Consider the following 27,213-nt stretch of genomic DNA (forward strand, 5'->3'; position numbering starts at 1 on the left):
TTAGCTCTTGGCTCATCTTTGAGGGGGACTTCACATTCAAAATAGACTCTAGCACACCTCTCACTTGTTCACCTGGGGTTTGTCAATAACATAGAGGTTTCATTCAAGAAACCATCTGAGTTATAATTACCTGAAACTCACCCAGGCTTTGTGGGTCTTGAACCTCACCTACTTGGGAAAAACCCTGTCTAATAAAAACATGCAAAGTTATGAACACAAAAATCGCTAGGACCCATCCCAAGACCTTGGAAGGGACCTAGGCAAGTGGGGAGCCCTGCAGCTTCAGCTTCATTTAATTGATCATAAATCCACCTCAGCTGGGGCCCTTTTCCAGACTTATTTAATGCAGGGATAAATATTATTTGAACTTATAAACACCTCAGTAATGTAATAGGCAACAAAATGACAACTCAAGGGGTGGCACATTCTAGACTTTCTAGATTTGGTACAAAACAAAGGAGGAGCCCAGCCCCCAACACACACTTACTGTATTCTCACAATCTTTTGAAAGTAACTGTGAATGAATTTTAGGAAAACAATATTAATTTATTTCCAACACCAGCTCTGATTCTTTCATTAACTTTTTCTGCCATTTCAGATGAACACAGAAATTCAAGAAGATCAGGCTCGTGCCTCTTGCATGACCATCCTTTCTAACCCACCACTCATTTTCTGCTTCCTTGCTTCCCTACTTGGCTACCCTGCTGCAGAGATGCTAGCATGGCTCTCATAAGTTTTACCATCAATTTTCTTCCAGTATGAAAGTTTCTTGGGGACAAAATCTTTGGCCTATTCTTCTTTGTAACCCCAGCACTTAGTGAAGTGCAGACACACAGTGCACATGGCACTCAGCGGATGTTTTCCAATAAATTCAGTCATTTTTATCAATTGTGATTCCACAATTCTTTTTCCCCTGGCTCGCCTACAGAACCATAAGGAAACTTAGGTTCTTATGAGACTCTTGGTGTTATAAAATGTTTAGGAAAGGTCATGAGTTTAAGACATGGTACCAATGCTACTAAAACCTCTTGGCGGAGGGACCTAAGGAGCCCACTGCCCGGTGCACTGGCAAGAGAAAAACTGACCCTCCATTCTCTTTCCACAAGTTAGGCACCAGCAAGCTAATGAAGGGGGGAGGGAGGCTGCCCCTGGTGGGCATCTGCAGAACTGTTAGTCCAGCTCCAGACGCACCCTCGACACCTTCATTAACCCAAAGTGAACTTTGTGAAACTGCATTTCTGAACCAGAAGACAAATAGGAGAGTCTTTTCCAAAGCCTGATTTAGAGGAGGCTCTTCACCTTGAGTCTAAAATCCCCTTCAGGCCACTGAACCTACCTGCTGTCATCTGCTTGTGACATGGAGAAATCACAGAATTTTCAAGGTTCTGAAAAACCCACACTTCTTATTAGAAGTAGTCAGAAAAGAAAGTATAGAGAATTCAGCTATAGCAATGTATCTTCTTTATATTTTTCACATTACAGCTTAACACAAACATCCATACCTCAAAGGTTCCTATTGGCCACAGATCATTCACCTCAGACTAATATAGACTTTTTGAAAAATAATGTTTTGTGTAGTTGGGAAGAGAGGTGGGTGTCCAGGAATTCTTTCCGCTTTACCATTTAAAAGAAGCTAATACTTGAGAAGGCACCCATACCTATTGCTCCCTGAAGAATTTTGGGCTAAACTTAGTTCTTTGCAGCTCTGTGCTGCATACATTTTAAGTAGTTAGGAATTTTGCACATGAGCAGGAATTAAAATCAAAAGTGTAATTTCAAGTACTATTTGCATATTGGAGCAACAACAATGGGATTCCATGACAATGCTAATTTGAGTGTTCCTGTTGGGTGCTTTTTATCTTATTGCTCGTGCCAAACATCAGTACTAGGGAAAGCAAAGTGTTCCATATATGAGTTAGACAAGTCTCATGGCCTCTTTGTACCTTAGTTTTCTCATTAAAAAAAAAAAAGAAAAAAAAAGAATGGATTTCAAGACATAATTTCTAGAATCTATAGTGAGCTTACACCCAGATAACCAATTACCAATAACCAAAACATAGTTTTTTACATGTATTCATCTATTGCACTTACATCATCTGTAAAAACTGCATTCCATGCCAGGCCTGGAACGTTCCAAAGCTCAGGTCTACTATTAAATTACAACCAAGATTGCTAGAAAAAAGAAAAAAAAAAAAAAGACACAAGCAAAAGAAGAAGAAAAAAATATCCTATCAGAACTTTAACCTTTGGCAGTAATTCTAATTTATATACAATGAAACATGACCTCATTATCCTTTCAATACACTAAAGAAATCTCAGTGTGGAAAATAGTTGCTTGTGAGTTATAGTTTCATGATTATGTACATGGTGCATTAGATACAAAACGGTAAATCCTCAATAAATATTTGCGATAAGTGATCCTTTCTTCTCTAGCAAAGGGCAGTACTACTGACATTTTGGGCCGGACAACTTTTTGTTGTGGGGGGCTGTCTAGTACCCTGTAGGGGGTTTAGCAGCATCTCTGGCCTCTGTCCACCAGAATGCAGCAGCATACCTACAGTTCTGATAACCAAAAATGTGTCCAGACATTGCCAAATGTCATCTGAGTGCAAATCTTTGTGAGAGACAAAAAGGGTTAGCTACATAATTCTAGTAGATTTCTAAACAAAAATTTTAATGTTTCCAAATCAGTAGCAAATTAATTTTTTATAATCATATTTATAATTTTATAAAAATTCCCAACATAATGAAGTTATAATTGTAACTTACACAAACTCCAGAAAAGGTAGTGATTCAAATGTACCGCTTTCAATAAACTGTATTTTATTGCAAGATAAATCTCTAGGAAAAGGAAAAGGAAAAGGAAAATATTGCCTCAATTAGCTACTAGATATCTAATTAGTACGAATAACTACTAGAGGTTAGAATAATAATAATGAATAAGCAGCTTCTATATAACCACTAATCCTTATGAATTGTTATTTAAACCTTCCAAAGCCCCTAACCCTGCCCTCGCCTGTCTTAAGAGTCTCACTTTCATTATGTTCACTAACAAAACATACACCTGAATGGATCTTGGTAGATGTTGGAGGTAATCTTTCCTCAGAGCAGAAGAATTCATTAGATAACCTTTCATAGTCCAACAAATTCTGGATGATAAACTCAAAGTTTTTAACCTCCATATAGAATTATAATGTTTAATGTGAAAATGAATACTCTATTTACATACCTCCCAGTTTAATTCTGTTTTTCTATGCCAATTCAATACCAGAAGAAATAAAAGATAGCCTTTCATATGACTTGAAAGGAATTGCTCCTCTTATTAATGTGTAACTTGAACTAATTCAGTGTTACACCAAAATATTGACTTTTATTTGAAACACCTGCTCTTGACTATAGCTGGCTATCTTATGTCCACTGATTCTTAGCCTCCCCTTTCTCCTGGGTGGGTGCAACTGTCTTCTGACTGGTGTTTGCACCTCTAGTCTCTTCCTTTCTCAGCCATCCTGTACAGTCACCAGATTAACTCTCCAGATGTGGTTCTCAAATACCAGCATCACTTGTGAACTTACTGAAGAAATGCTCAGCTCTACTCTGGACCAACTGAATCAGCGACTGTGGGGCACAACTTGTGCCTTAACAAGCCCTCCAAGTGACTGATTCTGCTGCAGGCTCGAGTCTGTCCGACAGCACTGCTGTGGGAACGGGGCAGCCTGGCGTGTTACCCTCGGCATGGCCTTCAAAGCCCCAGATGATCTGGTCCTAATCTACTCTTCCTACTGGTACTCTCCAGGTACTCAAAGCATGTTTCCTGTGTTTTGCCTCTCTCCTACCTTCTTTCTGCAAATGTACTCTTCCCAAGATGTCTGTCTGATGACACACAGTGGCCGTTTAAGGTCCTGTTCAAACAGCGCTGCTCTAACATTTTCCCTGATCCAGTTTGGAGTCTTTCTTCCCTCTTCTGAGCTCCAAAACCAACTTAGAGCTCTCATTGCTCCTCTCCACTTCTTTTTTTCTTATATAGCTGTTTTTGCAGCCCATTTCCTCTGAGTATAAACTCCTTGAATGTATGGACTAGACCTGCTCATGTGCATTGTCTATCATGTTTAAAGCCAATGTGTGGACACAAAGCAAAGTCAGATAGTTTTTAAAATAAACAATTAGCTGGGGAGTGAACAGGAGGAAGAAAACGACTGTTTTAGAAGAAACACTCCCTTTTCTACACCTCTCCAGCACTCTGTCATCCACTTAGTGTTTCTGCATGATGGTTTGAGCTTATGTTTTTTTTTTTGGTTTTTTTTTTCCCTGTAAGATCAGGATTTCCTAGAAGGAATTGTTTTACCTATCTTTGTGTTTACAACACTAGGCACACTGCTCGGCATATTCTTTTTTACTGATTGACATTTTTTTTAAATGAGTGAGGATAACTTATGCTAACACGAAATAATCTGCTAAGAGGGTATTTCATAGTAGAAGTAATTAATGGCCCAATCCACTGAGCAGTTATCTCATTTACTTTTCTCCAAACTTTGTTCTAAGGTTTGGAGCCCAGATGACAGAGGGACCCAAGAAGACTAATACAAAAGTGGTTGCCCCTTAAGGCTTGGATTGTTTGATAGTTAAAAGGACTATTTTTAGGGTCATATGAGGCTCCTTATGCCCACTTCCCTTAGCCTTCTATATTTGCAAGAAGAATCTCTTTGCTAAAGAGCATCATTAGTTAGCTTAGTAAGGATTAATGACATACACAGCTCTGGATGCCACGGACAAAGGATAAAAATTGATCTTTTATAGCAGAGAACACAGTATCTCCTTATCTCTAAATTAACAAAAGTACTATGCAAGCATTTCTTTCCTTGTACAATGACAAAGCAGAGTTTTCCTTTTTGTAAATAGTGAAGTTAGGGACATTTCTAATATGCTTATTTGGTGTAAACAGTTGTAACTATACCACTTTAACCAGCAACTTAAACATTTTTAATATTGGTATAACAATTCCTGCATTGAATCCTTAACATCAGTCTGTTCTCTTGGTAACTTGATATGTTCTGGACAATACTGTTTACATAATTCATCTACTTTAATATTTAATATTTAAATGTGAATTTAATTTAGATGAAAATTATGAGTTAATGGCATTCATATTAATGTAAGTGTTCTATATTTTCTGGTCCTCTAGGTGACAATCCCAGCTTTACTTTAATTCCTCTCATTCTACTAAAGCACCTTTTTCACACCTTTTCTGTGAAGGCCACACAGTGAGTACGTGAGGCTGTGCAGGCCACACACAGTCTCTGCCGTGTGTTTTCCTTTGTTTTTTTCCCCTGTTTTCCCACTTACAGCCCTTTAAACATCATCCTTAACTTGTGTGCTGTCAAATACAGATCATGGGATGGATCTCATCCGTGGGCCATAAACTAAATGTAAGTGGATGGTATAAGAACACTTACATAATAAGGTTCATATGGGTGTCTATAATTGCTCAGACCACTTTACCACTTTTCCTCTACAACTAAGAGGTAATTTTTTATCTAAATAAATTAAAACTTAAAAATGAATAGGAGGTATTTGATGCTAGAGAGATGGGCTGGGACCCTACAGACTTAGAGAATTATAGAATTTTATTGCTCAAAAAAAACTGTAGAGGTTATTTAATTTAAACCCCTTAATTACTTTATCGATAATATAACTAAGAACTCATAAATAAATGATTAACTAATTAACTTACAAATACTGCAGGGCTAGCAAGCCTTTAAATGAATCCTTACGCAACTCAGTCAAAGAATTATCTCTGAGAATTCTGAAAAATGAAAAGGTTATTTTTGGATCAAAATGCAAAACAACTACAATTATTTACTACATAGGACTAAGTCATATATGTAGGGGAAACCTGGGTAACGGTGCCACCTAAATACCCTAATTCTTATTTTAGATATGGTGATCTCCACTCCGGTTTCATTTAATCATTTCTTCTCATGTCTACCTTTGTGTCCATCCCTTTCCATTACACACACACACACACACACACACATGCACACACGCACGCACACGCACACCCCTATCCACTCTTCCTCACCAAATCATGTATTTAAGGCCTACTCTGCAGATCACAAGTCCTTGGTTAGAACCCAACTCTGGGCAGCACTGAGGCTGCAGAGCTGCCATGCCTTTCTCGCTTTTCCCAAACTGCATGTGGAAGTCCCAGAGGATATTAGGGCTGGAAATGAAGTCATTTGATTTTTTTTCCCCACTGAAATTTTTTTTCAAGATTAAAATGTACGTAAAATATACAAACCTGTTCACTTTAATAATTAGAAATCCCCATGTAACACCATCCACTTCAAGAAAGATCACAGCCAGCACCCCTGGAGCCCCCGCTGTGCTCCTTCCCAATTACAGCCCTCTCCCTAGAGGGAACCACTATCCTGACTTTAATACTACTTCCCTTCCTTTTCAAATGTAGTTTTGCCTTTTATACATCAGCCACAAAGAATATAATTTATTCTTGCTTCTTGAACTTTATGTGAGTGGAATGACTTATGTATTATTCTCTATGTTCTTTCATTCAACAATATTTTGTAAATTTATTTTGTTCTTGCATGTAGCATGTAGTGCTGCATGTCTAGCAACATGTGGCTACTGAGTACTTGAGTGGCTAATGTGCCTAAGGAGTTGAATTCTAATTTAATTTACTTATTTTTAAAATTAAAATGTAAAAACTGATACTCAATGTAATTATCGGAAAACTTAAAGTGTGTTTGCAACAATTTGGGTATGTGATACAACTTTTCAACTGTAAATTTTAAGAAATCTAAATACAAATAAAATTTAGCAACAAAATTGAGATTTCAGAGTACGGACAAAAAGTATGGAGACTCTCTCATTAATTTTTATACTGATTACAGGTAGATATGACAATACTTTGGATATTTTTGAAGACTTAATACAAAAAGATGTAGAATATCTTATCAACAATGTAATTTGGAAGTTATACTTATGATTTGTCTATTCAAGTTGAATAATACAAACTGCCATAAAAAATGCCAGTTAACTGCTTTGAATATAGCCTTCCCCCTAAAATCATTATCTTATTTAAGCTGACTTATCTACAAATCAATTTAAAAAAATAGAAAAATGAATAAAGGACAGACAATTCAGAGATGAAATACAAATGCTCAACACACATATAAAGATATTTAAATTCACAGGTACTCAGAAAAATTCAAATTCAGGTGGAACCCCTTTTATTCACCCTTCAGATCAGCCCAAAACATGGAGAACATCCAGCAGTGGAAGGCTGTGGGGAAACAAAGGCTGTCAGGGAGTGCTGACTGGAGTGTCAACTGGCACAACTTGCTTGAGGGCAATTAGAAGTTTGTCTCTACATAGTCTTCGCCCCAACAATGCCATTTCTACATATCTATTCTACAGAAATACCTGACAGGTTCACAAAGATGCATGCACAAGGATGTTCATTGCAGCAGTGTTTGTAACAAGAAAACTGGACATAATCTAAACACCTTTCAATACGGGCATTATTAAACTGATGCGTCCATACTATGGAATATTATGTAGGAGTTTAAATAAATGGGGCAACCCTCTATGTACTGGGAGGGAAAGAAATCTAAGATGTATCGTGACATTAAAGAATCATGTTGCAAGATTTTAATCACTTAAGTAAAAAGATATAATAAAGTCACACAACTAACTTATTTTGTTATCTGTTAATGTGTATGTAGTCAAATACATGGAAAAGAGTCTGGAAGGACTGTTTTACTAAACTCCAAACTGTGTGGGTGGGGGATTAAGGCACAAGGAGGGTTTTCACTACACCTGTTATTTCATTTTTCTATATGGAGAATATAATCATGTATTATTGGTGTAATGGAAAATAAGTTTAAGTTGGTTCTTGCCTATTTGAATGAGGGCCTGCCAAGTTTAAGTTTTTAAATAAAAACAGAATTTCAATCAATAGTTTGGTTTGGAATGTGAAGGGGCAAATACCTTTTAACACAGCTGTTGACCTCGGAATTCTGGACCAAGAAGAATCTGACAAGGCAGTTAGTGTTTTGTATGCGTATTTGGAGAGAATATACTCACAGTTTCTCAGTCCAGCGGTAAGGCTTCCAAGTATTTTCATCAATGTAAGAAATAGAGTTTCCTTGGAAATCTCTGTGAAGAAACACAGTTCATATCCTTAAATAGGTAGGGAGAGAACGAGCAGACTAAGTGAGAGAATCATGGCAACCTTGTGGGGAATACTCAAGTGCAGAAAAGACCAGCTTTCTACCTCCCACAGCTTCTCAGCTTCCCAGTGGGCACAATTCCTAAAGATACAATAAAGATGTAATGTGAGGCCACTGGCACAAGCAATGAGGCATCTCCTCAGAACCTGAACTTCCTGTCCGTCCAATTTCTTGGATATATATTGCCAATTGTTTTGAATGTAAGTCTTTTTTCTCCCAAAGACACTTATGTGTCTAAAATGACTCCTACAAATCAATGATAAAAATGGCAAAAATGTATCGTTATCAGCAAGTAAAGAAATCTTATGCCAGGTAACACCAAAGCTTTGGCTCAGTGCCCTCTAAATCTCTCCAGGTATTGGAAGGACATGGGCAGTTAGAAATTAGAGACTATTATGGAAATATCTCTCAGACATATTGCATAAGGAAAAGCACAGATCACTGAGCAAGGAGTAAAGTTATTACCTCATTAGGGGAAAAAATACAAAGGAAAGAGACTGGAAGGAAGGACACACATCCAAATAGTAAAATAGTTCTCTTATGGGTGGGAGGGAGGGTAGGGAGAGAATGTCACATTTTAGCCTGTATACTTCTATGACATTTTCTTTTAAACAGTGAGAATGTATCCATGACTTACACATTTAAAAGAAGCTGTTAAGTGCTTGAGGTTCAGTTTCAACCACTGTGGATGGCTTTGAACTTTTACCTTTAGCTTTGTCCTCTTCCCTCAGCCACAACCATTTAGTTTATATACACAATTTTCAGGGGGATCAGAAATAAGTCAAAACAGATACCTGTCTGCCCACCTGCCTATGGGACATTTCCACTCAAACAGAAGCCTTCTGGTTGCTTTATGTTCATCAATAAAACTGAATCCATTTCCCTCAAACTGGCTCTCCTTCCCAACTGTATTTCCACCTGTTGTACCACCATCATTCTCCTCATCAACATATTTGATTTTTCTCTCCTGTACCCCTCATCCCCTGACTCTAGGCAGTTACTAAACCTTGTCAGTTTTCCCTTTGTCATGCTCTCAGGATTTCCTTCTCCTCCCGTCACAACCACGCTAACTCAGCCTGTTCTCACTCTCCTCCTAGGTTTTGCTACAGCATTCTGTTTGGTCTCCCTGAATCCAACCTTCCTCTCTAGATCACACTACAGATGGAATCTAAAATAAACTTCTTGTTTTCATCATTTCTCTCTTTACCTTGAAAACTTTCAATGGCTCCCCACATCTTATACCATATTTTTCAAACCCCTATTTGTAACAGTCAAGGTTTTTCATAGCATATCTTTCATTGGTGCTTAACCCAGTACTTCACAGCTAGACTGATCTCTTAAATCCTGATAAGTCCTGCAGCCACACCTTTCCCTAGCCTGCACTCTCTATTTTCACTCTAACAAGTCATAGCCAGCCTTTAAGTTCCAGCGACAGTTTTAGCTTATCCATGCAGTTTCCCCTGACCTCCACACCCCAGTGATTCCAGGTTCTGGTTAATTTCAGCACCCCTCTGTATCTTTTAATACTCAATTACACATCACCTCCCTTTTAAGGCGTGTTCTCATTCCTCCCACCTATCACTGTGATGTTCTGGAGACAATGCCATATTTCTGTGGCTCCCACAGTACTTAGCCCTGGGTTGGGCATAAAATGGATGCTATACATAGAAATACTGAGGGCAAAGATGAGTAACCAATATACCTGAGGGACTGAATAAAAATAATGGCTAACACTCAGGTATATGCTAGGCACTGATATAAGAGCTTTACATGTATTAACTCTTCTAAATCTCACAATAATCCTATGAGATAGTGACTATGATTATCCCCACTTTCCAGATGAGGAAACTGAGTCACAAAGCTAATAAATGGCAGACCTGGATTGACACCCAGGTAGTCTGACTCCAGAATCTCTACTCTTAACCACTTTGTTGTATTAATACCAATGAGATGGGGAGAGGGACATGTTGCTGTAATGAGGATGGAGCAAAAATGGGAGAAGAGAAGATGTTAAGAAGTTAATTAATGGAGTAAAAAATGGAGAAGGAAAAAGAGTAGGGGCAGTTATAAGTAAAAGACTGGAGAAGAAGAAACAATAGTAAGAAGGCAAATGAAGGTAAGAAATTGCTTATAAGACAAACAAAAGGTAAAAACAGTCAGCCAGTGTGAGCTAGGGAGATGAGGAAGACCCAGGAAGACCTCGAAGAAAGGCTGCCAGGTCAGGCAGGAGGCAGAGAACAAACGAGGAAAAGCAGTTCTTACAGGATGGTGAAGGTGCCGTTGTAGCTGCTGGGCTGCGGCACGGGCACTGTCTGGAGCCTCTCCTCTGGGCTGAGACCAGTGCAGGACAAGATCTCATTACTGCACATGCAGAGCTCACAGATGTTCACACTTGTGGGAGCGCTCTGTTCCGGTTGCTCCTTTTCTGAGGTGTATGGTACAGAATGCACCACCGAAGGCTCAGCCGAAGCAGGTGTTTTCAGTGACCCTGGGTGCCGAGTTATGGTATCTACCTGACCTACAGGGGGAACTGTGACTCGAGTCAGGTCTGGATGTGCAAGTGCCACCTCAGGAGGAGGAGCTGTAGTCTTCTGGAGGACTGTAGAATGTTGAGCCTCCATAGCAGGTTCTGAAGTCATGGTTAGCTCCAGGTCTACGTGATGAGGTGTGACGCTGGACGGTGTTGTGTGCTGACCTTGACCCTTAATTGAAGTCGGAATGGTCACCTCCTGATGGGGTGGATATTCAACAACAACCTCCTTTGGTGGCTCTGGAGGCTGAGCTGGGGTCTCCTGCTTGGTCGGAGAAGGTTCAACATCCACACTGGATGCTCCATTTACAGTAACTTCCAGGTCCACAGTGTGAACTGTGACTGGAGTGATGCTTAAAGGGGTGAGTGTCACCTCAGGGTGTTCTGGAGGGGGCGATGTGGAATGTTCAGCTTCCGTAGTAGGTACTGAAGTCATGGTAAGCTCCAGATCCAAAGGTTTATCTATGACACTAGATGACATTAGATGCTCAGGGTGATCCTGGTCTGGTGTGGGAACTGTCACCTCCTGATACAATGAAGGCTGATGGGGCTCGGGAGGCCAAGTTGGGGTCCCCTGTGTGGTTGGAGAAGGTCGAGCCTCTGTATCAGGTTCTGGACTTAGTGAAAGTTCCAGATCCAGAGGTTGAACTGTGAACTCAGTCATGGCTGGATGCTGAGCCAGCACCTGCTCTGCCTGTGGAGGTGTCACCTCCATGTACGTTGGATGAGATGTCGTCTGCTGCAGGGCTGCAGAGTGTCCAGCCTCTGTAAGAGGCACTGGAGTCACGGTAAGCCCCAGGTCCAAAGCTTTATCAGTGACACTGGGTGAGCTAGAATGCTGAGCGTGATTCTGTCCTGGTGTTCCAACTGTCATCTCAACCTCCTTAGGTGGCTCTGGAGGTTGAGCCGGGGCTTCCTCCTGGACCGAAGAAAGCCCCACCCCCTCAGGGGGACCTGTAGTCTGAGCTGTGGCCTCTTGTTGTCCTGGGAAAGATTCAACCTTCCCAGGGTGCTCCGGAGACGGAGAAAGAGGCTTAGACTGGACTGGAGAAAATTCAGCCTGCTCGGGGGAAACGGGAAAATGAGCAGAGCCCTCCTGCTGCTCTGGAGAACTTTCAGCCTCCTTAGCAGGCTCTGGAGTGATGACAACTGTGAGATCCAGGGGTTTGCCTATGGTACTAGGCATCACTGGATGCTGAGCTTCACCTGGCCCTGCAGGTGAGAACGTCACCTCATTAAGTACTGGATGTTGAGCTGCGGCAGCTGTAGAGGTCTCTGGAGGCTGAGTTGGGGGCTCAAGCTGGACTGGAGAAGGTTCACCATTTCCTGAGGGGGCTGGAGGCTGTTCCGGAACCTCCTGTTCGACCAGTAACAGTTCCAACTGCTCAGGGGACCCTGCAGACTGAGATGAGGCCCCCTGTTGGGGCGGAGAAGGTCCAGCTTCACTTGTGGGCCCTGAAGTTATGGTGAGTGCAAGGTCCACAGGGTTAACAGTGACACTGGGCCACTGCAGAGACTGAGCTTGATCCTGGCCTGGAGGAGAAGCTGTTGTCACATGATCTTGAGAATGAGCTGGAGAGGGTTCGGCCTCAGCGGGAGACTGTGGACGCTGAGCTGTGCTTTCCTGCTGGGTTGCGGAAGGCTCTATCTCTGCTGGAGACTGAGCTGGGCTCTCCTGCTGGGTGGCTGGGTTCACCAACTCAGGATGCTCTGTGGGCTGAGCTGGGCTCTCCTGCTGGGTTGAGAAGGGTACAACTTCCCCATTAGGCTCATAAGGCTGAGCCGGTCGTCCCTGTTCACCTGGAGAAGGCTCAGCTTCCTCAGGAGGCTCTGGAGGCTGACCTGTGGCATCCTGCGGGGTTGGAGAAGGTTCTGCCTCCACAGAATATTCAGGAGGCTGAGGCCGGGGCTCCTGCTGGGCTGTGGTAAACTCGCCTTCCTTAGCAGGCTCTGGAGTGACCGTAAGTTCCAAATCCACTGGTTTAAGTGTAACACTGGATGGGTTGGAGTGAGCTGGATACTTACTTCCAGGTCGAGCTGCTGCCTCATCTCTCACTGGAAACTGAGGTACAGTCTCACCAGGGAACCCTGGCACTTGCGCTGGGGCCTCTTGCTGGACTGGGGCAGAGTCATACTCAGGGCGCTCTGCAGGCTGAGCCTGGGCCTCCTGAGGGAATGGAGGAGGTTCCGCCTCCTCAGGATGCTCTGCAGGCTGAGCCTGGGCCTCCTGCTCAAGTGAAGGTTGCACCTCCTCGGGGCTCTCTGGAGGCTGAGACGCAGCTTCCTCCTGGACTGGAGAAGGTTCCACCTCCTCAGGGCTCTCTGGAGGCTGATAGGGGGCCTCCTGCAGAACTGGAGAAGTTTCAACCACATTAGTGACCTCTGGATTTATAGTAAGTGCCAGATCCACAGGGTTAACACTGACACTGTGCAGGTCTGACTGCTGAGCTTCATTCTCATTGGGACCATGAGGCCTTAATTGTTCAGCTAAAAGCTCCTGAAGCCCTCCCTCCCCCCAAGGGACTGCAGCGCCTACTTCCTCAGGGCCCTCTGAAGGCTGAGACAGAGCCCCCTGCTGAAGTGGAGCTGGTTCTGTCTCTTCAGTGGCCTCTGGACGCTGAGCCTGGGCCTCTGCCTGGGGCGGAAAAGATTCAACCTTCCCAGGGGTCTGTGGATTTTGAGCAGGACCCTCTTGCTGGGGTGGAGACTCAACCTCCTGAGTGGGCTCTGGACGCTGAGCCTGGGCCTCCTGCAGGGATGAGGACATTTCAGCCTCCTCAGGGGGCTCTGGAGGCTGATCTGGGCTTCCCAGAAGATCCAAAGGTAGATCTATATCTACAGCTTTGATCTTATTACCTTTAGGTCGAGACAGAGCTGGGGCCTGATTCTGATCCCAGCCTAGCACTGGAACCTCCTCTGGGAGCTTTTGATGCTGGGTTATCCTGTCATTCTCACCTTGACGTGGAACAGCAACATCTTCATATGGCCCTGCAGGCAGCTCTCCATTTGACTCTAAGTCCGGGTACAGGAGCCAAGTCTCAGCTGACTCCTGTGTGGAAGAATTATACTCCCCTGATTGTGAGTTGGGGGTCTGCTGGACAGAGCCCAGGGACAACCTCAGGGGCCATCCCTGGACCAGCAGCCAGAGTGGTTGCCAAGCAAAGAGCTGCAGCAACCAAAAATACTGGGGAAACATAACACAAAGACGATTCGGGCACAGTGACACAGGCTAGTAGGAAACTGGCCAGGCACACTGAACAGACACCGAAGCGAAATGGCAGCTTGGCTACACGTGCGCCCCTCCCCTGCCTCATGCCCCACCCTGTAGTGACACCTCTTTTATTAGGTCAGAGTGAAGATGCAACCACAGTCAGGCTTTTTCCCAGGGTCCAAGCCATCCTTCCCCCAGCAAAGGTGACACTTACCTCCTGCCAGGCCCTCTCTCCAACCCAAGCCTGGCCCCCCAGCACAACGAGGCAGGATTTGGGCTGCAGACCAGAGTGGCCCCAGGCTCCAGCAGCGCAGGGGTGGGGGTGAGGTGGTGCAGAGCTTCCCAAGGAAGTCACAGGGCCCGGCCTTCAGGAAGATTCAGAAGTGCTAGCCCAGTTCTGGGCATCTGAACTCCTCCTCCTCAAAGCTGACATCTGAGAGACATTCTTCCTCCCCTTGGCCACACTGCTTCCAAGAAAAGTAGCTGACCTACAAAATGAGCACCAGTCAGGGCGGCGGGAGGGGAATACACCATACAGTTAGATATTTTAAAATGTTGCCATGTCCTCTGAACTCTCAGCATCCATGTCTGATTATAAAATTTACCACTCTATTATTAGGGGTTACCACTGAATCAGTGATGACTCCAAAGTTTCTGCAGGAAGGGTTTTGGAGTAGGTGAGCAATTCACCCTGAGAAAGAGTGTTGGAAACCAAGTGAACAGCTCTTTACATCAGCATGGGAAAATTTGCCCATCTCACCTTGTCTCAGCACAGCCATTAGTCTAGAAACAATTACAATGCCCCTTTTCAGAGGTCTACCCTGTGTGCACACACAGAGAAGTCACCTTGAATGTTAAAGTCAGCATGTTGGGGGGAGGTATAGCTCTGTGGTTAGTGTGTACCTAGCACACACAAGGTCCTGGATTCAATCCCAGTACCTCCATTAAAAATAGTGGGGAAAGGGGTGGGAAGGGATAAACTGGGCATTGGAGATTTGCAGATTCTAATACTATAAATAAAATAGACAAGTTTATACTGGGAATGATATTCAGTATCTTGTAGTAACTTATGGTTAAAAAATAAGAAAACAAATCTATGTATGTTCCTATATGACTGTGTATTGTGCTGTACACCAGAAATTGACACAACATTGTAAACTGACTATACTTCAATAAAAATATATTTTTAAGAAATAGTATTTATGTAAATAAATAAATAAAAACATGATTACCTCCTCCCTCTCAAAAAATAAAGTCAGCATGTTAAATAATTTTCTTGAAATACTGCAGATAGCACCCACTTTACTTCCTTCACAGCCCTTATAATCATCTCTCTAATTTTAGTCGTTTTTAATTGTCTGGCACACCCTCTGGTCACTAAACTCCATGGAGAAGGCGCTTCATCTTACTCCCAGCGTTAAGCACATAATGGTTTTTAAATGGAATTGATTCAAAGATTGGCCAATGAGGAATGGCTCTGTTGTTATAATCAGCTTTCTGAAAATTTTAGCATCGATACTGAATCCGTTCCTCTCACATTTCACAAGAAGCTAGACTTCTTAAAGCGCAAACATGGATATGATTGAAGTGTCCCTGATTTAAACTGAATTTAAAATAATTTGTTATAAATTGAATTAAAATAATTATCTTGTGCAGAAGAAACTTCAAATACTTTTTCAGAACGTAAGCATCTTGTCTTTCTCTACTTTGTTCCCTTCATAACAAACTTGGCAATGCTGGGTGAGTTACATAATTAGAAATCTAGCTGCACAAGAAGTTCTCAATGACATGAAACACATTTTTACTCCTTAAAAAAATCTTATATGCAGTAGATTAATATTTTCTTTTAGAAATTACTTTGACAACTTAATCCCTAATTCAGGACATCCATATAGTTAATTTATAGAAAGGTTTTTCAGTAAAATACTTCACATAAAATATATATGAGATGCTGAGATTTGGTAACAACACACCTTATTTGAAAGGCATTCACAGTTTTCAAATGCTGCAGCATAATCCCACTTTAGGCCATAGTTACTTGGTTCCTAAATGCTTGGGATTCTTCTTAAGGGGAGTTTTAAAAGACCTGTGTCTTCTCCTGTGTCCACAACTGTAGAATCACACTGATGGCCCTCAGTTCTGCTCTCCAAATTTCAAACAAGTGGTCAGAGCCAAGGGTAAGGACAACCAAGAAAGTCTTAGAGTGGGGAGGATATAGTTCAAGTGGCAGAGAACATGCTTAGCAAGCACGAGGTCCTGGGTTCTACCCCCAGCACCTCCTCTAAAAACAAGTAAATAAATGAGTAAACCTAATTATTGCCCTCGTGAAAAAAAAAAAAAAAAAAAGTCTTACCTAAAACCACAACCAGCAGTTTCTGGAATGCATCTGTCATAGCCTTTTGAATAGCAAGCTTCTGGGTTATCTTCCTTTTCATAAGGTATGATAATGTAATGGCCCTAAATCCAAGAAAAAGAAAGACTTAGAATGCCTATCTGAGTAACTGATTTTTGTTATATATTTAAAAAGAAAAATGCATCTATGATTCTTAGATCACTATCGTAGCAACTAAGGGCAGGCACAACACACACGTGTGGCTGAATGGCTGTTGTAGATACATCCTGGCAGGACAGCTTTTTACCGTCCAGATTGATTCTGGAAGTTCCTGAAGAGCTAGACAGGAGATGCAAGCCAAGAATGTGGCACACATATCACATCAGATTTCAAATGGACAAGCTGAAGCTACACTCCTGCTCTCCCGTGCATAAACGGCTGGAATTGTACAATGAGACAGATTTGGTGGTGGTGCAGATAGTCTGTCCTCTCCCACAGCATCAGCCACTCAGGTGGATGGTGGAGCCTCCTCCACTCCATTAACAGACCTGCCTCTGACTTAAAACCCTAACCCCAAATGCCACAGGTTCTAGGAAAAAAAAAACAACTCAGTACCAGCTGGAAAAACCTTTCTAGGGATCTACATTTGACTTTATACACTCAAGTCCTTGTATAGGAAGCAAAGGACTGAACATTTACACAAGAGTTTAAATCTTTAGATGATGATTCTGTTGGGATAACTGAAGGCTACAAGAAATCTGTATTGGAAAGGACTATTTAAGCACAAAACAAATTATTAACCAAAAATGGGGGGAAAAAATTTTCCCTCCTAAGCTTGACAGGTTGTCAGCTCTAAAATTTTAGAGTTAAAGGTTCTATCAGGCATTGCCTAAGATAAGAACCTATATGGCAAGGCTGAAAAACTCTGCTCAGGGCTTTAGTTGCTTAGCCAGGGTGATGATGTAACTGAAGAAAAAAAAAAAGAGTTTTAGAAAGAAAGGAAAAAGGAGAAATCCCACCCCTCACCACCCACCACACACTGGAAAACAGACCTTCCTCCAGCTTGTGCAAGGGTTCCTCGGCCATGCCAGCTCCAGGACTCCTGCCCTCATAGGACAGCAACAACACCTCTAAAGCACAGAACTCCAGGCTTTGCTTCTGATGTTGTGCCACAATATCTTCATTTTCCCTTTCTTGAAGGTCAGAAAGATCCTGAAGCTGGTAGAATTGTGGTGATGAGTTTTTTTGTTTTTTGTTAATGGAGGTACTGGGGATTGACCCCGGGGCCTCATGCATGCTAAGCACATGCTCTACCACTGAGTTACATCCCTACCCAGGACTCTGAACTAAAGTCAATTCTTCAAGATATTTTCTTATTATAAGTAAAAACTAAACTCCAGCAAGCCCACTTAATAGTAGAGGTGTCCTGTTGCTTCAAAATCAAGTAAGGCTTGCAAATGAATTACTAGATATGGACAACAATTTTTTATTATACACCATACAGATACTGGAGAAAATTATGAACACCACCACCAAGTCAATGAGATTATCGTTAATTCTACATGGAAGGTCAATGCTCAGAAACTTGTCTTTCACATCTCCCCACAACCCAGTTCTAATCTTCTCTCTGAAGTCTAGGATTTCAATGTTGAAAGGAGTCTGTTTAGTCAAAGAAAATCTACAGTTTACCTTTATGATCCTTTTTGACCATCCATTAAATCCAAAGTAGAAATTGGCCAATTCTTGGCACCTGGAGCTGCTTAGGGCAAGGGCATTAAGTTCAACTGCCTTACGTCTGGTGCCCAGACAAACCTAAAGACCTAAGAGGCCTAAAAATATCACAACCTGACACAGAGACTTATTTTGGGTACACCTGAGATTTATCAATACCAATTTGATAAGAGTCGTTGTGAAGATTAAATAGGACCACAGTTTAGGCAATGAGTTCATAGGAAGCCCTGAATAAATATTACTTTTAAATCAATACTTTTCTGTATCACTTTCAGGGCCCCTGATTAATCAGGTTTCCCTGACCTCTGGTGGTGAAGGTGATGATGAAAGCAACCAAGGAAGTCCTGCAGAAGCCTATTACAGGCTTGAGGGTAAGCAAAGGAAGTAAATTGTTTTAGTCCTGTCATCCTGTAGCTCCTGCCCGAGAATATGAACTGAAGGGGAGATAAGATGGACCTGCCACTGAAATAGGACCTGAATCTGTAGCAGCCCCGCTCCCCAAGTTACTAACCCCTGTGAGAAGGAACACACATACCTCTATACATTTTATAAGCAACTAAATTGGCATTCTTTTAGCATCATCTGCATTAGCAAGCTTCTTTGAGAGTCCAAGTATCTCGTGTTAACTCTCTAAATAACTTACACATTACTCACAACATTGTAAAATGAGTATAACTTAATCAACAAAATTAAAAAAATAAAATTTAAAAATTTAAAAAATAACTTACACATTACTGTGGATTTCTTACGTTGCTAGTTTTATGTCTCTATTTCAACTTTAGATAGGATGTATAGAAATATATTCAAAGAAATTTAAATAATACAAGTAAAGTCAAAGCATTATTCTTTTTTCTTTTTTCATTCAGCCTCCTTGCCCACAAGACGGGAGGACGTGGTTAACTCCAAAAAAACATGGGCACAGACTAAGAGGCAGACAAGAAAATCATTACAAGTCTCTGCCCAGGGAAGGCAACAGTGCCAGTTGTCTCCTTAAGGATATGCACAGGATGGTTCTTCCCTCACCAGGGGACCAGTCCTAGGGGTCCAATCTCCTGCTCCAGGAGCTAGGTGGTAGCAGAGCCAGCCTTAGGCTGGGTCCCACCCCTGGCTGGGCTCCTGGGGCTGGCCTAGGCTTCGAGTGGGCTCCCTGGGGGAAGTGGAACCAGCAGAGGAAGCCCCTGCTAGGGGAAGACCATGAAGAGAGAAGGAAGCCGCCCTAGCCCTGGTCCCCATCATTCCATGCTTCCCCCTGGTCTAGATCAATCTGACCTGGGCTGACCCTCCCTGCCCCACCCCGGCCCACGCCTTCAGAAGGCTGGCCTAGGGGGGCCCCTGTGTGAGGCACTGGCCTCAAGACCTGATTCTGTAAGATGCTGACAAAAGAAAAAGTAGACATCGAGGCAACAGGAGAGGAACAAAGTAGCCAACACTGGAAGGGACTCAAGACACTAGGACAACCCCATCCCCTACCACTGGGGCACTGGAGCCCCAAAAGCCTGCTGGGCCCTCCAAAACTGTAACAGCCCCTAGAGACCTGGACCTGCCCCTCTCTTCACAAAGATCTTTCTCATCAGGGCCTCCTCATCTCCTGCTGGGTGGGGAAGGGGCCCAGCAGACAATGGGGGAACAATCCTTCAGTCCTGCCCTTCCTCAATGCCTCCCCAATGCACTCCCCTCAGGTTCCTGGGTCTCTCCCTCTCTGTAAAGCACACCACAAACACATCACTGTTCTGAGCAAACAGCACCTCGCTCACTTCTCAAGACCTGTCCTTAGTCCCACTACTCAATGACGGCCCCTAGCCCCTTCTGCCTCTCTATTCCACACCAGCAGGTCTCACCCTGCTCCTATTCTAATTCACGCTATGAAGCCAGCTACTCTGCACCCCTCACCTCCAATGGCAACAGACCAGCTCCATGCCGCACCTGAACACCACAGCTGTCCCCAGTCACTCCCCACTCTGCACTCCCATCACTCCGACACACTCCCACCTGCCACCACTAACCACTTGGCCCAGCGGAGCTCTGTAACTTTCCCCTTTACTCTGCCTCCACCATTCTCTTCCTCATACCCCATCACCCTTCCTCCACACGCAGTACCCCAACCCCTTGACCCCTGCAGTCCCAGGGTCCAGGCGCTACTGACCAACGTGCCCAGGCCACGGGAGGCCGCGCCTAACGCGGGAACCAGGGGCCTCTGGGTTCAGTCCATGGTTGGGTACAAGGCTGGGGTGGGTGGGGGCGGGGCCTGACCAGGGCTCGCGCCTCCTCAGCGGCAGCCGCGGTTCCGCCCGCCGCCGGCTCCTCGGCAGTTGCCGCTTGGCCCGGGGGAAGCTGGAGGCCGTCGCCGCCTGCCCCTCCCCACCTCGGGCCGCCCCAAGCGAGGGGGGAGTTCGGGGGTTGGGGGGTCTCTGCCGGGCGCGCCTGGGCAGCGCACCGTCTGCCTCCCGCCGCCGGAGGGGCGGGCGGGGGGGAGGGGAATCACAGCACGCCGGAACCGCCTCGCCGCCCCGGCGCGCGCGAGGGGGACATCACTGGACCCACAGCACCGAGGCAACACGGGCCGACCCTTCCCCTCTCCACCCTCCCGCGCAGAGGCAGGCAGGGCGCGGCGCGCGTGCGGCCCCTCCGTTCCCCGAGCTCTGGAATACTTCCTCCCTTCCTCGCAGCTCAGGCGGGTAAAGGCTGTGGCCCGTTCGCCTCAGCTGCGCTGCGCACGCGCAGTGAGGTTCCCCGTGAGCGCCTGCGTTCCTTCTTAAACTGAGAGATGCCGCGGGAACGGAGGAGCTGAATGAGAGCTGACTGGACAGCGGAAGCAACACCGGCCCGCTAGACCCCAATGAAGCCAGACCGGAGAGCCCGAATGGGGCCAGGCGGGCCGGTCTGAAAGTCTGCATTTTCATCCCAGCGGAAACCGCCGGCCCCGCCGCGGGCAGCGGCTGCTGCGATGGCAGTCGCGGCGGCGGCGGAGGAGAGACGCGTGAGGGAGGTCGCGGCGCGTGGGCTGGGCGCCCGGTGGGCGGCGAGCCTCCGGGCCGGAGCCTGGGCGACCTGTGGCGCCGGGGAGCCCTCAGGTGGGAGGGAGCCGGGAACGCGGGCTCGAGGGGTGCCAGATGGAAAGTCTCCGGAGGGCGGAGGCCGCGCCTTTCTCCGCCCCCGAGGGAGCGGCTAAGCCTTTTATGCAGCAGGCGCTCAATACGTTTATTTACCGAAATGTAGTTGTGAGCATCTTTTCGTGGCTCAGCCTCACAATCTTCTCCCCAGGCTCAGTGTTCCTTCCCTTTTGGTCGTTCCATTGCCTGCCTCAATACCTTGCCGTGATTCAGGGGTTCCACTTGGTTTGTGGAATCAGAATTCGAGGGCACGGGCCTGGGAGTCTTGTGTTTTAACAGCCTCTCAAAGTAGTTGACTGGCTAGCTTTTTAGAACGACTGTTCAACAAATGTTTGTGAGCCTTCTTAGTGCCAGATTTCATTCCTGGCAATGAAGTCCCTGCTTGATTGATTATAATTTTTTGCTCCCCTCTTTTTTCTTTCTTTTTTGTCTTATACTTGGATTTTCTTCCACGATGGGGAGTCCCAGGCATTGTTCTAGGCACTGGAGAAGAAACAGCAATGGATGAAAACTGAAAAAATCCCTGCCTTTTTGGAGGTTATGTTCTAATAGCAGAGGCAGAAGATAAAGTTCAAGTTTGTTAGTGAAGGGCTGAAGAGAAAAAAAATAAAGGCATTTGAGAAAGGGAGATAAGTGTGTGTAGAGGTATGGTCTGTGAAATTTTTCATAGGGTTGCAAGCATAGGCTTACTGAGAATACTCAGTTTGGTAAATGACTGTGGACCTAACAAGTATCATTTGATTGCCAGACCACCTTTGGGTGCTTATGGGAGAGGTTACAGAATCTAGCTGAGAGATAGAGAAATACGACTGGGAAAACGCTGAACCGTGTGACAAGTTTCCTAGTCAGGAAAAGAGCCAGTCTAAGTGAGGTGGGGTTTGTTGGGCTCATAGGCCAGTAGTGGAGCAAATAGAAATCATTTGGACATTTCTGTTGTATAGTTTTGGGAAAGTTTAAGTTGACTTGACTCAAGGTCCAGTTCAGTCAGGGGGTATTCTGTGGTCTGGATTCAGTTTTGATTGTGTAGTTTCTTAAGGGGGTAGGGGGTCAAGAACAGTTTAGAAAAGTGGGGAAGAGATATTCTAAGAATATGAAATAGGATTTAATTATGACAGTCATGTTATTTTGTATTGATGCAAGTCTGTCTCTGGTCCCATGATTTCTGTAGTTCTGTGATTTTTCCTGCCCCCCCCCCCCCATCAGCTTACCTTTTGCTGTTCTTGTCTTACTTGGTCTTTTCTTTTCAGCAAGTTGACTTTCTCTTCTTGGCAGTTCCATCTTCCCTTCCATGTCCAGCATGCAGTGCCGTTCTTTAATCTCCTTTTCTTTTCTGTCTCCAGCATTTGCTGTGGTAGCATTGAATCCCATTGTTTCCTCAGAGGGCCATGAAAACAAAGCATGCTGCAAGCTGTATAGTAACTACGAGGTGTGAGTGTCTGCCACCACAGGATATGAGAAACTCAGTGCTTGTGGGCATTTTGTCTTCCCTAGGTTCAGGTACAGGAAGACTCAGGTGACTCAGAAGTGGAGAATGAAGCAAAAGAAGATTTTCCACCTCAAAAGAAGCCAGTTTGGCTGGATAAAGAAGATGAAGATGAGGAGATGTAGGTTGCCTAAGTTTTTTCTTGGAATCTCTCCGGATACTTTAAAAGTGATTTTGCAGTTTTAAGAAAATTCTTTTTTTGAATATATGATTATGTGAAGATTTGAAGAATACTGGAAAAGTTATTCATAGTCCCAACCATTGTTAACATGTTGGCATACATCTCTCTCCTACGCCATATAGAAAAGCTATGAGCACAGTGTTTGGGGTCAGATGAGAGTTTGCCACCTAATTTGGCTAGTTCCTAGATCCTGGGCAAGTTTAGAACCTACCTTTTCTTGTTTGTAAAATGGAAATACAGTAGCTATATCAAGGATCTCAGGATTAAATGAAATAGTATATGTAGAGCTCTTAATGCAGTGTCTGAAATTGAGAAAAGGCTAAAAAAAAAAAACCAGCTAGCATGCACAGTGTGTACTTTAATAGATGAGAATGTATTGTATTGCGAGCATTTTATTTTTCTTTTTAGTAAGTTGATATTGAGCATCTTTATGCATAAACTTTTCCCCATTCCTTAAATTATTAAGAAAGTTTCTTTGAGGTAGAGTTACTCAAAGAGCAGACAATTTTATGGTTCTTGGTAAAGACAGCCAGGTTGACCCCGAGGTTTTACCAGTTTACCTTCCCAAGGAAAGGTGTCCGTTCACTTCATTTTAAAAAATAAAGATTTACCTTTTTTCAGACTTTGTCAGTTTAATGGGTGGGAAATATCTACTTAATTTGTGTTGAGAAAACATTTTTTTTGTTAGTCATTGGTATTTCTTAGAAGTGTTTTCTATGATGTATTTATTTATTTGTCTACTGGAAACTGTTTCATTTTGATTTTTTATTTTTAAAATGAAAATTGTGTATATTTAAGGTATAGACTATGATGATTTGCTATAGAGGTAGAACATTTTTACTGTAGTCAAGCTATTTAGTATTTCATTTTTTTTTCAGTTACTATTTTTATTTGTGGTGAGAACACCTGAAATCTGCTACCTTAACGAATTATGAGTATACAATTCAGTATTGTTAAGTACAGGCATGCTGTACATTAGCTCTCTATCCTACATATGTGCAACTTTGTACCCTTTGACCAACAGCTCCCTATTTCCTACACCTCCTCACCCCTCCAACCATCATTCTGCTCTTTGGTTCTCTGTACTCTACTTTTTTCAGATTCCGCATTTAAGTGAGATCATGCAGTATTTTCCTTCCATGTCTGTTTTATTTCACTTAGCATAATATTCTCCAGGTTCATCCATGTTGTTTCAAATGGCGGGATAAGACTATTTGTTAATGATTTTAGTACATCAGTGCCTTATGTTTTGAGAATTTCAAACCTTTGTATGTCGCATTTATTGCACATTTTCTCCCAGCTTTTTGTTTGCCTTTTAATTTGATGTTGTCTGACACACAGAATGTTTAAGTGTTTATATAGTGAAATTTGTGAATCTTTTCTTTTGCTGTTGTTTTTAACAGTAAAAAGTTCTTCAGAGAGAGATATTAGCCTATATTTTTCTTTAATCAGTTTTTTAAAGTTTTTTTAAAAATGTTTTTAACTCTAATTTACTTGGAATTTATCTTGGTGAATGGCATAAGCTGTGTCTAGAGAAATCATTCTGAATTTGAAATATTAACTCTTCAAAGGATATACTAGATGATCTGAAATACTGGAGATTCTTTTTAGCTTGGGGAAGAATGGATAAGATGCATTGAGATGTTCCACATCTTACAAATCCTGACCTATATTGTTTGCTCAAAATACTAAAGGCAACAACTTTTATGTTGAATCTTTAAAAGTCACTTAAAGCATGCTGTTCTGTTTTTTATAGGGTTAACAGGATGAACGATCGTTTGCAGAAAGATATGATGAAAAATACTGCTGAAAGTAAACTTTCAAAAGATGAGCTACAAAAGAGACTTAAAGAAGAGTAAATGTCCTTTTCCATTTGTTTTAACAAGAGGTACTTGTAACCAGTAGCTTATTTTGATTTGCTCAGTCTTTGGCCATAACAGCTTCTTGGGTAGTCAGGTTTCCACTGAAACATTAAGCGCATTTGGAAGCATGATTCCGTTTTAGTATTGGGAAGGATGTACAAAAACTTTTTGGAAAAAAACTTGTAATCCCACCACCCACATATAATCAATAACACTCTTTTACTTACTTGTCCATTGGTATTTGGTAAACCATCTCTATTCCACAACTTCTAGGCTCTTTTAGTTGAACAGAGCTGGGAAATACATATTTTGAAATAATGATTTTATATTGATACTTTTAATTCAAACTTACAAATCTTTAAAAGCATTTTAAAATATTGTTTTTGTTTGTATTGAGAACATTTTTTATATTTCTTGCACTTTTAAAAAAGGTTTGTTGAGGTATAGTTTACATATAGTGAAATTCACCCTTTTGAAGTATCAGTCAGTGAATTTTGTTCAGCACATACAGTTATGTAAGCACCAGGACAGTTAACACATGGGATCAAGACACAGAATACTGCCCTCACCCAGAAGGTTTTCTTATACCCTGTGGTAGTCAGCCCTTCTCATCTTCTAACCCCTTTAGCCCCTGACAACAACTGATGTGTTTTCCGTTCTTGCAGATTTGCCCTTTCGAGAATGTTATATAAATACAATAATATAATATGTAGTCTTTTGAATCTGTTGAACCTACTTAGTGCATTTATTATTTCAGATATTTTCTAGCTTTAGGAAATCTTTCCAACTAGATCTTTTGTTTTGTTTAGTTCTTATTTTCCTTTTATGATTTCTTATGTTCATACTTCCTTTCAATACTTCCTTTCAGTGTTTGTATTAGCTATTTTAAAGTCCTTGTGTGCTAATTCTGTAAGGTCTGTCACTTCTGTGTTTCTACTGACTGCTTTTTCTCCTAGTTATGGCTCATGTTTTTCCACTTCTCTGCATATCTAGTAATTTTGACTGGATTCTGGGCAGCGTGAATGTTGTTCAGTGTCGATTTTGTTTTTTGCTTTTAGTGTTGAACTTTGCCTTGGCAGGCAGTTAATTGAGTCGGAGATCAGTTTGGTCTTTTCAAGATTTATTTTTAGCTTTCTTCTAGAGTAGCATTTATTCTAGGTTGGTTTAGCCCCATTATTAGGGTATGACCCTTCTGGGATCTCTTCTGAATGCCCTGAGTGTTCAATAAGGACCTTCCTTCTGACAGGTTGAACTCAAGTGTCTGAGGTGAGGTTCTGCGCAACTTACAGCTCCCTAGTAGTTCTTTACTTGATCTCACGGAATTTCATCCCATAAGAGTGCAGCTTAGTATTCTGCAGAAGTGTCTGTGGACCCCTATACAGAGATTTCTGGAGCTCTTTCTGCAGTTGACTGTCCCTCAAATTCCTGTTGTCTCACCTTCTTTCAAGTCTGATCTTTTTCTCCTTCGTTTTTGTCAGGGTCTTATAAAAATGCCCTGGGTTGGGGGGTGGTATTGCTCAGTGGTGGAGCACACGCTTACCGTGCACGAGGTCTTGGGTTCAGTTCCCAGTACCTCCATTAAAAAAGAAAAAAATTGCTTTGAGGCGAAAATCCCAGTGATGGCAGGGCTCACCTTATTTCCTTTCTTTTATGGATCATGGTCCTATGTTGCCTGTTGTCCAGTTTCTGAGAATAGTTTCGTATATTTTGTTCAGCTTTCTAGTTAGTTATGGCTAGTGGTCTTAGTTTGGTGGACTTGTCTGTATTTCTGTGTTAAACAGTGAAAATGACTGTTGGCGCTCTTCCATAGGCCAGCCCTGCAGAATGTAACTGTCATGCTTCTCTTGAGGTTACTTTTTCCTATGTGAAATGCTCCCATGTATTCAAAAGATATGTGGTACAGTTCTGTGTCTTTTACTCATCTAGTCATTTTTTTTTCAGACGTGCTCTGTTGTACTGTTGTGTACTCTGTGTGCTGTAGCACTGATGTATAACTACAAAGAGACTTCTTTACTTAGTGCCAAGATCTGGTGTTTTGATATACGCAAACAAGGCAGCTATATAACTAGATGTAAATAATTAACAACAAGGATGTATCTAGGACTAGCTTAAATGGTTAGAAGTTCATGGCAGGCAAGTTGGGACTGCCTTGTGTGAGTAATCTTTCTGTTCTTAAAGATAATAACTTTTATGAAAGAGATTCTGTACATAACTCTCAAGGGTGACCTGTCCTGTACTCTTTAAATGTATCAAGCTCTATGAAAATACAGTGGTTACTATAAAAAAATTTTTTTAATGTCTTTGCTTAGATTCCATCATGCCATGGGGGGAGTACCTGCCTGGGCAGAGACCAATAGATGGAAAACATCTTCAGATGGTGAGTGTTGACACTTCTGTTTAAGTTAATAAATAGATCCCTATTCCTGTTCTGTTGTGAATTTGAGCTTTCTTATGAGGCTCATTAATAGCTGGTGTTTGAAATATGTCTTTTTTTTTTAATGTCTGGTTTTATAGTCTACCATTCATC

At 42.7% G+C, this 27,213-nt stretch overlaps 3 protein-coding genes across 12 annotated transcripts in view; 1 reads left to right on the forward strand and 2 right to left on the reverse strand.

Annotated features, from left to right (window-relative positions):
• LOC116157878 (leucine-rich repeat-containing protein 37A) overlaps window positions 1-13,815 on the reverse strand; it is a 48,829-nt gene extending 35,014 nt beyond the window's left edge. For all 4 annotated transcript variants that reach the window (XM_064495088.1, XM_064495089.1, XM_064495087.1 and 1 more), the window contains exons 1-5: window positions 10,509-13,815; window positions 8,101-8,172; window positions 5,729-5,800; window positions 2,770-2,841; window positions 2,092-2,172 (exon numbers count right to left, since the gene is read on the reverse strand). In XM_064495088.1, coding sequence (XP_064351158.1) covers window positions 2,092-2,172; window positions 2,770-2,841; window positions 5,729-5,800; window positions 8,101-8,172; window positions 10,509-13,543 — 3,332 coding nt within the window. In that variant the 5' untranslated portion in view covers window positions 13,544-13,815. The remainder of the gene's footprint in view (window positions 1-2,091; window positions 2,173-2,769; window positions 2,842-5,728; window positions 5,801-8,100; window positions 8,173-10,508) is intronic.
• LOC116157898 (leucine-rich repeat-containing protein 37A) overlaps window positions 1-20,842 on the reverse strand; it is a 196,702-nt gene extending 175,860 nt beyond the window's left edge. For 3 of the 7 annotated variants that reach the window (XM_064495076.1, XM_064495075.1, XM_064495069.1), the window contains exons 1-3: window positions 18,779-20,840; window positions 17,372-17,537; window positions 16,341-16,444 (exon numbers count right to left, since the gene is read on the reverse strand). The gene's annotated coding sequence lies outside the window, so the exon portion shown is untranslated. Of the gene's footprint in view, window positions 1-16,340; window positions 16,445-17,371; window positions 17,538-18,008; window positions 18,746-18,778 lie in introns of those variants that run through there. The other 4 variants (XM_064495078.1, XM_064495077.1, XM_064495074.1 and 1 more) reach the window with 3 other exon arrangements.
• LOC116157877 (uncharacterized) overlaps window positions 1-27,213 on the forward strand; it is a 696,771-nt gene that overhangs the window by 661,245 nt on the left and 8,313 nt on the right. The window contains exons 16-18 of the mRNA XM_064495094.1: window positions 22,652-22,764; window positions 24,581-24,712; window positions 26,996-27,063. The gene's annotated coding sequence lies outside the window, so the exon portion shown is untranslated. The remainder of the gene's footprint in view (window positions 1-22,651; window positions 22,765-24,580; window positions 24,713-26,995; window positions 27,064-27,213) is intronic.

The sequence above is a fragment of the Camelus dromedarius genome, chromosome 16, assembly GCF_036321535.1.
Source record: "Camelus dromedarius isolate mCamDro1 chromosome 16, mCamDro1.pat, whole genome shotgun sequence".
Lineage (NCBI taxonomy): Eukaryota > Metazoa > Chordata > Mammalia > Artiodactyla > Camelidae > Camelus > Camelus dromedarius.